The sequence below is a fragment of the Aulonocara sp. 'chitande type north' Nkhata Bay genome, linkage group LG7 (genome assembly GCF_057382095.1).
Source record: "Aulonocara sp. 'chitande type north' Nkhata Bay isolate Kocher_YH1m ecotype deep benthic linkage group LG7, A_spYH_male_GT1.1, whole genome shotgun sequence".
Classification (NCBI taxonomy): domain Eukaryota; kingdom Metazoa; phylum Chordata; class Actinopteri; order Cichliformes; family Cichlidae; genus Aulonocara; species Aulonocara sp. 'chitande type north' Nkhata Bay.
This window is the reverse complement of record NC_141350.1, coordinates 22911929-22925410: the sequence shown is the minus strand read 5'-3', so window position 1 is coordinate 22925410 and position 13482 is coordinate 22911929. Positions and strand designations below refer to the sequence as shown.

The 13482-nt window shown below is 42.0% G+C and overlaps 1 protein-coding gene across 5 annotated transcripts in view; it reads right to left on the bottom strand.

Moving 5' to 3' along the window:
• LOC147325132 (transcription factor SOX-6-like) overlaps positions 1 to 13482 on the bottom strand; it is a 102782-nt gene that overhangs the window by 15339 nt on the left and 73961 nt on the right. For all 5 annotated transcript variants that reach the window (XM_086299463.1, XM_086299464.1, XM_086299466.1 and 2 more), the window contains 3 exons: positions 8504 to 8653; positions 7185 to 7362; positions 5147 to 5343 (listed from right to left, as the gene is read on the bottom strand). In XM_086299463.1, coding sequence (XP_086155589.1) covers positions 5147 to 5343; positions 7185 to 7362; positions 8504 to 8653 — 525 coding nt within the window. The remainder of the gene's footprint in view (positions 1 to 5146; positions 5344 to 7184; positions 7363 to 8503; positions 8654 to 13482) is intronic.

Genomic DNA, 13482 nt, shown 5'->3' with positions numbered 1-13482 from the left:
AAAAATATGCATAAAGAGTGTATGATTGATATAAAGTATTTTCAAATTAGCATGCTAGAAATGAATGAAACTCAGTTTGACTGATGTTGTTTTTGTTCACTGAAATGTGTGTATATTTATTTTTGAGTACTGGATATTCTAGATTGTCCAGTCTCCAAGCCCACCTTTGCATAACTGCTCAAAGATCATCTTACAGCATATGACTCTGTTGGAGTACAGCACAGACTGATGCCCCTTAGCCCATCAGCCAATGTAGCAGTTAAATTATACTAGCACCAGAGACACTAGAAGAGTTCATGTGTCCACATTATTTACATCATTATCTCTCCACAGCATCATCCAAACAGAGCAAAAAGGCTATTTGTGCTTCTTCTAATGTGACCTGTACATTTACCATTTCCTTCACCTCCATTGGAAACTTAGAAAAGTATCTGCTCAGAATTCAGTGTGTTTTTTGTACTTTGTATCTTGTGAACGTTACTCTGGGGTTTTTTTAAGCCAACTGAGCAATACTGTAACTAATGTAACTGTGTAGAGCTTATACATGTTTTCCTACATATTGCAAAGAGACAGATACATGATTTGGGGGTTCATCATGTAATATGTAGGCTAAATAATTATAGTATAGTAATTATAGTAATAATAATTACTGTTTTTCTTAATGGCATGTTTTGTGCCTACTCTGATGAAAAGAAAAAACATATATATACATATATATATATATATATATATATATATATATATATATATATATATATATAAGTCTTAAGCGTCTCTCTCACACACACACACACAAACACACGCACACACACACATGGTTATACACAGTGGCTATTTCAGTGAGCTCTGGCAGCCGCAGGCCAGCTGGAAGCAACGTAAGCGTAAGGTGATACTCAACAATGCCACTAACTGGCCAGGCCTCTCGTCTGTACACCAGCTATAATGACATTAACATGGCCAAGGCCAGTGCAGAGCCAGGACACGCATGCACGCACGCACACACACACACACACACACACACACAAAAAGGAGTCTAGGATCACTTTCAGCTCATAGCGAAATGTCTGTGTCGCTTATGTTTGAAACGAATACTGTGGGACAAAAATACACAAACAAAAAGTGAAATACAGACACAACACACACACTTAGACGTCACCGCGACTCCCTTTTGAGTGGAATCAGTGCGGGTAATAAATAGCTCAACATTCAACATTACACTGAGATACCATTCACAGCACATGCCTCATTCCCTCCAAGGAAGCTGAATATGTTGTGTTAGTACAGTGTCATAAAACAAAAAAGATTTGGGAAGCGCTTCAAAGTTTCGAAGGGGAGGATTTGAGTAACAAATTTATCCATTGAACTAAAAACTACCAACAAATCCAAGGTAAAGAAAAAGAGCTGGTCTCGCTGCCTCCTGAGGTGGAACGGTTGAGTCACACTTTCAGTATCCAGCAAGTTCCATCCATGAATTGTTTAAGACAGAGCAAAGCTTTTGAGCACTTCAGGAGAAAAAAAAGCACACACACAGACGAAAAAAATGTTACGTCCCAATGAAAAAAATGATGCATTCAAAGCAAAGAGAAAGAGTCTTTGAGCTCCTGTTGTTAGGTAACGAATAACAAACTGACAACAAACAGCGAGGCTTGCTGTCGTCCTCGAACCGGAAACAATTACTTTGAGAGTTTCCAAGTGAGCTTTTTATTAGGAGGCATGCAGCTATAAACCAAATTACTGCATTGCTTTGGTTTTGTTCTTCTAAAGTTGGAAAATATAGAGCTTTAGAAACACGGAGGGTTCTCCTTGCAGCGCACTCACCTCAATCTGTTGAGCGTTTCAAAGTGAAATTTGTGCAAAAACAAAAAATTAAAAGCATAAACTTATTTCAGAACACTGGTGGTTTATTTCACTGGACCTGCAGCAGGCAACTCATATTAAATCTTAATAAACAATTTATCAGTATAGGCTGTTGTCTAATTTATATTTATGAGTTTCTCAGTGTTTACTAGTATAATGACTTATAAAAAAAACAACTTGGGACTGAGGATAAGTAAAGCAGAGATATATTTTGCCAGATTTTGAATGTTTTCTTCCTGAAGATGCAAGGCAAACAAGTCCAAAAAGAAAAAAAAGAATCAAAACAACCTATCCTTGGAGTGCACCAATCATGACCTACTTGGGGTTGGTGGGTTCAAAGTCTCCCCCCCTAAAATATTAATGAGTTCTGCTCCTCCTCGTTCTCCTTGTAAGCAACATGGGATCAATTGCACAGCAGAATTGGTCTAATCATGTTCCGTATTTTACTTAATGTTTGATCCTCAGAATTTATGATTGGTTGATCAGACCGATTGAAGATGTTTTGGAATATGAATTTCCCCCTGGATCTTGGTACAAAGGCCCTGTCTCCTTTCGCCCAAGGGAAAGAGATGAGCTGGGCAAGAGGTGAGTGTGGACAGGGGAATTCCCTGAGAAAGGGCCTTTAATTGGGCTAAAACCCTGAGGCCGGGATCGCCCCTCCAGGGCAAGTGGAGAGCTGAACTCCATTAAACACACATATACACGCACGCATGAACGCACACACTTACACATACACACTAATCACCTCTTCTCTTAAAAAAAACACCCACTCAGTCAAGGCAGGCACACTAACACGCCAAAACCATCACTTGTCATTGGCCCAGCTGCTCCCTCTTCAAAGCTGTTGGCTTCTGGGTGGCCGTGGAGATGAGAGGAGAGAAAAGAAGTTCTCAAGAGCTGCAGCCCGAGCCAAATGACACCAAATATCATCCATGAATATTCTTCAGACTCATGTACGAGCTGAGAAGAAACCTTGAACTCTGAGCCAATGAAATAGTAGAGAAAATGTGACACAGGAGCAAAGAGTTTGTAGACCCACAGAGGTGTGAGTCTCTGTTTTCAAGTTTGTGTTAAGGAGCAGAAGAGAATACTTAATGGATCCTAATAGCTAGTAGCTAGGGAGCAATAAAAAAATTATTGTCCAGTTCCCTCTCTCCTTACCACCTTGTCCTTCAGGCTGTTGCTGGCAGTTTATGAAGACAGGTTCACATCTTTTAGTGAATGAAAAAATACAACAAATTTAAAAGTTTGTCTGTTAGTGTTGCACCATGAGTGATGTTATGTGCATTGTTAGTAATCTCAATTGGTGGCAAGGTATCAGTATGTTGTTCACGTGTTCTGCATAGTTAGCAAACAGTATTTGACCTCAGAGTCAATGTTCTAGGAAAATAACTCCTAGATTCTTCCAATATGATTTAACAAGACTACTGAGCTTTAATTCTATTTGAACATAAATTAACTCACAAATTGCCTTTTTCTAATCATTTTTAAATTTTAGTTTATGATGTTGTAGAGTTTTTTGAGTCCTATTTTAATTCTACGCCAATGTATTCCTAGGGCTGGTCCTAAGCCCGGATACATGGTGAGGGTTGTGTCAGGCAGGAGATCCGGCGTAAAATCTTTGCCAAATCAAACATGCAGATGATTAAGAATGAGATTTCCATACTGGATCAGTCAGGGCCTGGTTAACAACAAGCGCCTGAAGTGCTGGTCGCCAACACGGTGCCAGAGGAAACTGCTACTGCTGGCCCAAGACAAAGAAAGAGGAAAGGGGGAAGGCAGTGAGAGACAAGGAAAAGCAGGAGGTGTAAGGATAGCTGGCAGTGGATTTAACCAATGGAATGGAAGTGGCTCTGGTGAACATGTATATCGAGAAGAGGGCAGAGCATTACAAGAGTGGAGGAATGTGCACACAGGTGGGACAACATGCTATGCAGAAGAGATGCAAGAGATAGCAGAATGCAATGTGTTGGCAGGGTAGAATGTAGCTAGACACATTTGGATGGTAGTTTGCAGGATTACTTTGGAAATCAAGAAATGGAAGGAATTTTTAACCAGACTGCTCAACACAATCTTTTAAATATACTTATTTGGAACCAGCTTAACACAATCTTGAAGAGTCAGAAGATGCCTTGGAAATAGAGAAGAAGTGTACTTGACAGATGATGGAAGGGGTGGAAGGGTGGAATATGATGTTTGCAGATGATAGTGAGAGTAGGGAGCAGGTGGAAGAGCCTTAGAAGAGGAGAGGACTGAAAGTCATTAGAAGCGAAACAGAATATAATTAATGAATGAAATGGAGAAACACAAAGTAATAAGGTGATTATGCAAGGAGTGCAGATACCTGATACCTGAGGTCAACCACCCAGGCAGGGTGGAGTGGGCGGAGACGACTGTCAGGGGTGATTTGTGAAAGAAGGATAGTAGCAAGAGTGACAAGTAAGATTTAAAGATGGTAGTGAGGCCTGCTATGATGTACGATTTGGAGACAGTGGCACTGACAAAAAGCCACGAGGCCGAGCAGGAGGCTTAAGATCCTAAGAATTTCACTGGGACTGAACAGGATGAAAAGGATTTAGAAATTAGTAAATCAGAGGGACAACTCAGGTCGGAAGAAAGTTAGAAAGGCAAGGCTGAGATTGTTTCAACATGTGTAGACGAGGGATCGTGCTGGACAAAGGATGTTGAATATGGAGCGGTCATACAGGAGGAAAGAGGAAGACCACAGAGAAGATTCATGAATTCATGAAGGAGGTTATGAGAGTTGGTGTGACAGAAGAGGATGTCAGAGAGATGGAGTCCCATCTTCCTCTTTGTCCCTGCTAAATCATTTGTTGATGCTTGTAGTTATGCTGCTTGTGGTTTGTGTACGGTCCTTGTTTCCAGTTTGTTTGTACTCTGGATTCCTATTTTGTTTATTTCATTTATTGCATTAGCCAAAGACCGCTTTGTTTTTTTTTTTGTTTTTTTTGTTTTGTTTTTTTATATATATTTGTGTTGAATTAACAGTGCTGATTTTATAACCTCAAAATCTGAAAAGGTATGACTGGAATTGTAGCCAAAAGTATTGAGTATTTAAAAAGAACTGAAAAGTTTATTTAGTTATTTAGCAAATCTTTATGTTATTTATTTGACAGTATTTTAGGACCAGAGCCAAAATTTCTTTTTTAGAAGAAAAGTAATTGCTATGAAACTGCATTCAGTTCATGTAACTCTTTCAGACCTTATCAGTAAAACGTGTGTGTGCATCCTATTATGCATCCAGATGTGACCTGCATGTCCTTCTAACCTTGTTGCCGTTGTTGAGGTTCATGCTGCTGAGGGCAGATAGCTTTGCTTCCAGACTCTGGTGTCCTGGCTGCTGCTGCTGTTGGTGGAGCTGCTCCCTCTGGATCTGCTCCCTCATACTCCTGGCCTCTTGGATGGCCTTCATCACTGCATCCTGGTCCCCAAACAGTGCTGTGGAGTTGAGACTGGACAATATGTCTGCAGGTGGAGAACAGACGAGAGACAGTCGTATGTCACTTAGACTGGCAATACAGCATCGGGGACATGTTCGGGTAGCATAAAAATGAATTGCACACATTTAATACTCTTCTGGCTCTGATGTGAATAACCACTGAAAAGAAAAGGTTATGCCCTTTTTTGACACTTTGTGTAGGGAAAGGGATTTCCAATCAAGCATACATAAATAAACAGATAACTTTTATGAATATACCATATGTACAAATGTACTGGCCTACCTACAAATTGCCAACAAGAGCTGCTCAGTCATGGAAATCCATGCCGTGAAGTTCCCAGCTCACAGATTTTGTGCTGACGTTAATGTCAGAGGAGGTTTGGAGCTCTGCAGTTATTGAACAGGGACCCAAAAACCCAGATCTGTAATTTTACGTGGTCTGCCACTTCGTGGCTGAGTTACTGTGGTTCCTAAACACTAGCACTTTGCAATCATACCACTTATAGTTGATCGTCGAGTATCTAGGACTTAGAAAAATTCACAAACTGGCTTGTTGCAATGGTGGCATCTTACACACATTACCACATGTGGCTAGGAGCTTGACTTTATAAACCTGTGGAAATAGGACTGAAAAGACCTGAATTCAAAGATTAAGAGGTGTGACCCAAGACTTTTGTCCATATAGTGCGCTCATATTTGATCCGTGCTATTACCCAGTGCTACAAATTTCTATTTGAACAAACCAGACTCCAAACTTTTTAGAACTCAGTTTAGTGCTTTTACTTTACTTCGTAAGATTCTACTGATACTAGAATAGAAAGTGTAAGTCCTTATAGTCAAACGTTCAGAAAGGCTGAATACAAATTCCCATTAAATAACATTTCAACTGTATAAACATGAGATTTCCAATCTTATATCAGCTCCAAATGTTGTTCAAGTTTTGTTCCAGGCCATTTGTGTCAAAACATGACTGAGCCTCCTCCCCCTTGTTTAAGCACCACGCTTCACACTTTTGAAGCCGATGCACATTTGAAGAATAAGAGGAAATAAATAAATAAAAGGATGCAAAGTTTCCGTCGCCCTCCTCATTTAATTAGCAGACAAGTAGGAAGCACTGTATGCTTGGGTGGCCGTTAAAATGGGCAAAAAATAACTTTGCAGGAACACAAGCGTCGCGTCCTCAAAGCCACTCCAGACAAGCTGGTGAAATTGTTTTCTGGGGGGATATAATGAGAGGCTTTAGATTGGCCTTAATAACAGATAGCAGAGGTAGGGGCATAAAAGGTCTAGTGCGGGCAGACAATGATGTGAGGAAGCTCTTAAAAACCAAATAACGTGTGCTGGGTTTCACTGCTTCCGCTGCCAGGGTTTTCATTGGGGCTAAATACAGGGCTTTGGACTCCTGTAAAATACAAACACACACACACAAAACACACACATACACAGGTCTCCTCATGGGGTTTAGGTGTCTGCAGCCTATCAGGCACATGCGACGCTTCTTGGTTTGTCTGTGGGTGGCTGTGGGAGTGGGAGGTGTTTGGGTGGGTGATGTTTTTGTTTTTCCGGCTAAGTTGAAGGCAAGGTTTTTTTTTTTGCTCGACGTGTTTGCTTTGGGCGGATGTACACTGCAGATGTGAACAATACATTCGTGCACAAATGCATATTAGTGTTGGTTTGTGTGTGAAAGAGAATCCATGAGCAAAAGTACATCAGTGTTTCGCCTCAGTGTTTTTTCTTTGCAGCATTTACTCTGTGTCATTGTAATTGTAGATGAGTGTAAGGATAGTGTTATTGAATGTTAATGAAATGTAGCAGTGCTAGTAGACTGGGTGGCCCACCCCAGCTAGCCCGTGGTGTTGTTACCTACCCAGGGAGGTGTTCCGGCCCATGCTGGGAATTGGGCTGGGGATGCGGCCTTTGCCCATGCCTGTGGGGCTGGTCTTGTTTCCAGAGAACAGACTCTGTGTTGGGGATGTCGGGGAGCGAAGAGGTTCAGCTGTCTTGGGTCTAGCTGAGAGGTTCAGTGGCTGTGTGGATCCTTCCTCCTGTTAATGAAACAGGTGCAGCATCCATTTATACAAAGTCCTTTCAACAGGAGCTAAATTACTAAATTAGGGTTAATAAAAAGGCTGTAAAGTAAGCGTTAGAAACTGATATAAAGCTGAGCAAACCTGCTGATGTTCTGCAGTGTTACTTGAAGAGCCTTTGGTGATCCTTAAGTTTTTGGCCTTTAATAAATGAATTCGACCGATCAGCTCTTTAAGCCTCCTTACTGCATATAAACAATGGTACATTTGTTTGTGTGATTTCTTATTTCTGATCAGATCTTCATGACCACACTAATCCACATAAAGAATTCTTGGAAAAGGAAAAATAGTAGCATAAAGTAAACTTCAGCACGCCAGCACAGTCTGACTGCGGCTGTTTTGTTGGCAGAAAACACTTAATGAACGTGGCTCTAATTTGGAGTTGAGCCGCAGCTGAGGAAGTTTTGAGAAGGGAAGGAGCACAGAACGAGCTTTCGCGTGGGGAAAGGGGGTAAGTTGAGATGCGGGTGGCGTGCTGAGGGTGGGATGAGTATGCGTGGGGTTTGCTATGGAGGATGAGGAGTTTGGAGGGCACTACTGTTTGAGTGCGGTGAGCTCCGACGCCGGTCTATTGTGACGCCGGTTGCAGCTGTGCCCCACACACACACATGGCTTCCATTACTGCCTCGTCACCGAGTAAAGATCAGGCGTACGCTGCCAAACAGCAGCCAGCGCCAGTGTCAGCTTGTGAGTGCACATGTGTTTGTGTGTGCATCAGCCTGTGACATTTAAATAAGCTGTTTCTAATTGACAGTGAAGAACACAGGGGCCAATGCACAGCTCATTGTTTCAACAAATTCCATATTTCCAGCTTTCACTTTTACTTTCAGTGACCATCAACATTATTATTACAACATTCGGAGCCCACTTTTTACTTCTTCTATTATGTTGTCTCCGAATTTATCACCATATTTCCCTGCACATACCCATAACATGAAAAGTCTAATTCACTATTGTAGCAAAAGTCAGCAAAGCCATTTACACATATTTAAATATAACATCATCAAGAGAACACACAAGAAGCTCTCGGTACATCTAGACCGGCTCTATTCTCTTGGCAGCGCGCACTCATTTAACAACATTTGAACAAAGTACCTACCTTAATCTGAGAGACAGGGCTGGATGCTCGCTTCTCGCTCTTGAGGGTGGAGGGAGAAAGAGGACTGGAGGAGTTGGGAGCTTGTGGGAGGGGAGCCATCTTGGCTCCTGGTGAGATCTGCATGCTTGCCAGCTGGGCGGCATACAGCTGCTGCAAAAAAAGGGAAGAAACCAGCAAAACCGACAGGCTATTAACATCGCGCGCCAGCAGCTAGTCAGTGGCTTTCCTCTTTCATTCTCTCTCCTCTTTTCTTTTTCATACACACACACGCGCGCACACGCACGCGCGCGCACACACACACACACACACCTTTGATCCTGTCAATTTCATTTATTTATTTATTTTGGTTTATCCTTTCCCTGGTACTGGCTGCATCCTTTGAGCCAAAGACACACTGTAGTTAGATGGAAACAGGCACGCACACACACACACACACACACACACACACACACACACACACACACACACACACGCACACGCACACACACACACACCTTTGATCCTGTCAATTTCATTTATTTATTTATTTTGGTTTATCCTTTCCCTGGTACTGGCTGCATCCTTTGAGCCAAAGACACACTGTAGTTAGATGGAAACAGGCACGCACACACACACACACACACACACACACACACACACACACACACACACATCTACATCTGAAGTTGACAAGAGCATCCCACACAGATGTAAGATTTGTTTGAGGTATTATTTATCAAGGAGGGATTCCAGCAAATTATTTTTTTATGCTACATTATCTGCAGAACTTTTCTAACAGTTATTTTTTCAACAGATGCTTGGAGCAGCTTGCACATAGATCAGCATCTTTCAGCTTTTAAATAGGAAACAAATGGTACCTATTCTGAAGTTAGGTTTAATAGCCTTGCTTCAGTTTTACTTGTAATAAAAGGTTGGTATTGTCCTGATGTTTCAATGTTTAGTCTTGGCTTTCTTAGCAGAGGAATAACAAGTCAAATAATGTAAAATGAGATTAGGAATATTATATGAGGAACTGCTTCATGGGTCTCTAACTAATCTTGTCACCTCTGGTTTGTTCTTGCATTAATGCTTCAGGCAATTTCTTTACTTACTTTAATCCAAAGCAAGACGACAGTGGCTAATCAGATTTAAGCAGGCGTTCATAGTTTACACCTTGGACCAGTGTTTCAATTGAAAAAATCCTTGAACATAGCAGAGAAATAAAAAAGAAAACCCTCAAAGTAAAAGCCTTTAGTGTTGGATGAAAACATTAAATGACAAAGGGGAAAAAAGGAGAACTGACTTTTCATCCAAGGTACTTAGCAAAAATCAAAGAGTCAAATACTCGGCCCACAGTCCAGGGTCTTCTAAATCAAAGCTAACTGGCCAGACAAACCACTGCCTGAAACCACTGTCAGCCCCTGTCTAAATGCATTGGAGTGTGAGTGCTGGAGTATCAAAGAGCCTGTCCTCAGGAAAACCACCCAGACGTGGCTGGCCTTCAGTAGATTCCCTCTTTTCTTTCTGACTTTTTTTTCTCTTTTTTGCTTTCCTCTCATTTTTCATTACTCTCACCTCATCTGTACTCCTCCCTCCTTCTACAGTTCTGTCTTTATTTTGTCCCGCTTTCTTTTGATCTCCCTTTGACTCTCTTCACTTGTCTTCTGACTCTTAGTTTAGGTCCAGAAATCATTTCTCATATCTTTCCACCCCATCTCCAGCTCTGTTTTTTTTCCCCTTTCTTTCTCTGTTTTTACCTTCTGCCCCTTCAGCCTAAATGACCCCCAGTGTTGTGAGATCTGATTTCCCTTCAGTCAAAACTGCAAAGCCTCCCGGGACCAGAGATCCAAAGTAAAGAAAGCACAATGGAGAAAGAGAGAGAAGGACAGAGTTTTGCAACGCAGACACACGAGACCACCGTCGCTTCACCGCCAAAGCGCCAGGCTCAGCAGTTGGGGCCAGAGAAATTGGCTGGCCCTCTCTCCACTTCTCTCAGAGCGATATTAAACACAAACAGAAGGGGCCTCGCCGCTGAAACAAAGCCCTGATGTCACGCCGCTTATTTTCCTTGGAAGGTACCGGGAGTGCTCGGTCCAACCCCTGGCGATATGAGATCCCTGTAAGAATGTGCCTTGAATGACTGGTGGTGAGGCCTCTCGCGTCAATCAAGCCGACCACAGAGTTACTTCTGGTGATGCCTGATATTCTTACAGCTCTAAGGGGAGCAGGGGCTGGGGCAGACACATGAGTCCTTGAGGTAAAACACACAGTTAGGATCTCACACCCATGTCTGCACAAACACACACACACGCAGTGCTTTTTTCCCCCACAAACACACCCACAGCTTTTGTGCTGCGAGCAGCGATTCTGTCAACGGTTACAAATATGAGGAGGGAACTGTTGAACAAACAACAGACTGACAATAAGAGCTTTTACCTAATTTTTTTTCTCTGCTTCTTCAAGACACTCAGAGATTGATTGTGTACTGGGGAAACCAATCTGCAGCGTAAACAACACCAACCAGAGTTCCTGCCATTCAGCCAACTCCCGAGGGAAGACAATGCTGCAATTTCCTAAATTGCAAATTGACAAAGAGGGCCTCGAAGTGTGTCTCAGCTGTCCAGACTATTTGACTCTTTGGATATCAGTGCCCATTTGACTACAATACAAATCATTAGTCTGTCACTCTTCACACACGTGATTATTAGCATTTTTGCTTTCTCTTTTTTTGGAGGGGGGCTACATCACTGTAATTCTTTAGAAAACAAAGAGAAGGTGATGATGTTTTGGGTGTCTGCACCTCTGTTTGGACTATCAGATCGTAGTCCACCAGCAGCCTCCTCCATGCTCAGACTGCTCTGTCCCATTAGGGCTGAGTGGAGACTCCCTTCAGCTGGCCTCTTTTAGTGTCCAGCTGCTATTGATCTCAGGAGTGCAAAAAACAAATGAGGTTTTGTCTTTTTTTCAGCAGGTTCGTTTGTGTGTGTGTGTGTGTGGGGGGGGGGGGGGGGGGGGGGGGGGCATGAACTGCACTGACTATCACTGAGTCGGCCCGGACAGAGGGCAGACTCTAAATATTGCACTTTTGTGTTAAAAAAGATGGTAAAACAGATAGAAAGAGAGACGGGCTGCATAAAGACCTCTGGTTCTCGCTTTTATCAGTCTGTATCAAACATGTTTCTCGTGTATGACAGAGAAGGTCATTCACGCTTTATGTACAGTGTGTTGGCAGTCGGGCAGAAATCATTACCAGGGGCCACATTAAGTTTCCTCACCTTTGTGTCCGTGCCTAACACTCACTAAGCATGGAGACACAAAGCTAGAGATGCTTATGATTTCAGCAAGAATGTCTGCTAAGCAACTGTATGTCCCTCGCATTAGCGGCACACAAAGAGGGCCTTTCTTCAGCAGAAATCTACTGTTGTGAAGGGTCTATTGCAATGCTCTGGAAACAATTGGATGGATCAAGTTCCCACGCCAATAGTGGAACATTTGTGCTATCAGAATTGGTAGGTCAGTTCATGATGGGTCAAGGCTTGCTTAACAGCCTTTACCAGACAGCTTAGTAATGCAGATTTAGATGATTTATAAAGGTGTATAGATATAGATATACAATATAAAACTTTTCAGACGGCACTTTCTGATGGTGACTTTTCCTGTGTGAAATTATTCTTTCTGACCTTCAGTGCCAGCCAGCTGTTTGAATGAGGGCTACAGGGTTCAACTTTGAAACATCTGGAGCAGTCTGACTACAACATCTGTCTATCCTGAACTGAGCATCGATTTGGCATTACAAATGTTTGATGCCAGCTGGTGTGTTTTGACTACAGTATGTAGCAGAGGAGGTTGATAACACAGAACAAATACAATATCATTGTCTGTTTATGGTGCTAACACGATAATGCACAGTTTCCCTTTTTCACAGTTAAAGCTGCATCCAGACTAGAACTGATTTGCCTGTCGTGCAGTACTTTAAACCTGACAGCCGGTATCTGGCTACCCAGGTAACCCTCTAATGTATTTACTACAAGGTCACATGTTAATTAGTGGCATCCTGCGTTTTCAGTGGTGGTCGCTTCAGTCGCTTGCCTGCAAGTTTATCTACGGTCCCGCTCACTTCGCTGTGCCAGTAGTTATCTGTAGCCATTGTAGAGAAGTGCCGTTCGGTTTATATAGTCTCTGGTTGCTACGTCACTCCTGCAAATTTACTGAGACTATCTAAAATTAATAGAATAGGTAAGGCCTCAGTTTGTGGCCTGTCAAGACATCACATCAATTTTACAGTAAATGTAAAATTGATTTGATGTGAAAGAGTAAAAGTAACTACTGTAACCAAAGATAGATTCATATTTTATATCCATACAGATTTTTAATGTATGCATCATCATCATCATAGGTGATGGTAGCAGTAACAGCTGCTCAAATGCAAATATGGATCGATCACAACAGGACAGATGAGCAACAAAATGTGTCAGCTGTCACTGCTGGATGATCATATGTTCACTGCATATTGAAATATTGAAAGCAATATGCTGCAATGTTGGGAAGAGCATCAGAAAGCTGCAGCTTATATACTGAACGCGAATACTGCAAATACACCCAGGTCTTGTAAAACTACTAACTGATATCATAACACTACGCAGGTCTTTTTGTACATTCTGCAGCCCACGTTACTGCCCCAAACGGTGCACCTTAAACATTTTATTGATGCAAATGGACTAACTAACAAGACAAGTACCATTATTAAATCTCATCATCAGGATTTCTTTTGACATTATTGTCAAAACAATATTCAAATATGCTGGAAACCAGCACTCCATCTCCTAAAAAATTCCTCAAATAATTGTTTTTTTCCCAGCCTAAATACTTCCTCGGTCTCGCTGCTTTTTTTCTTTTTTTCTTGGCAGTCTCTGACTTGTTTTCAACCGATGCCTTGATGAGAAACTTCCTCTTTCATTCAGATTGCTCTCTCTGCCTCTTATTCTCTGTGTCTCAGGCAG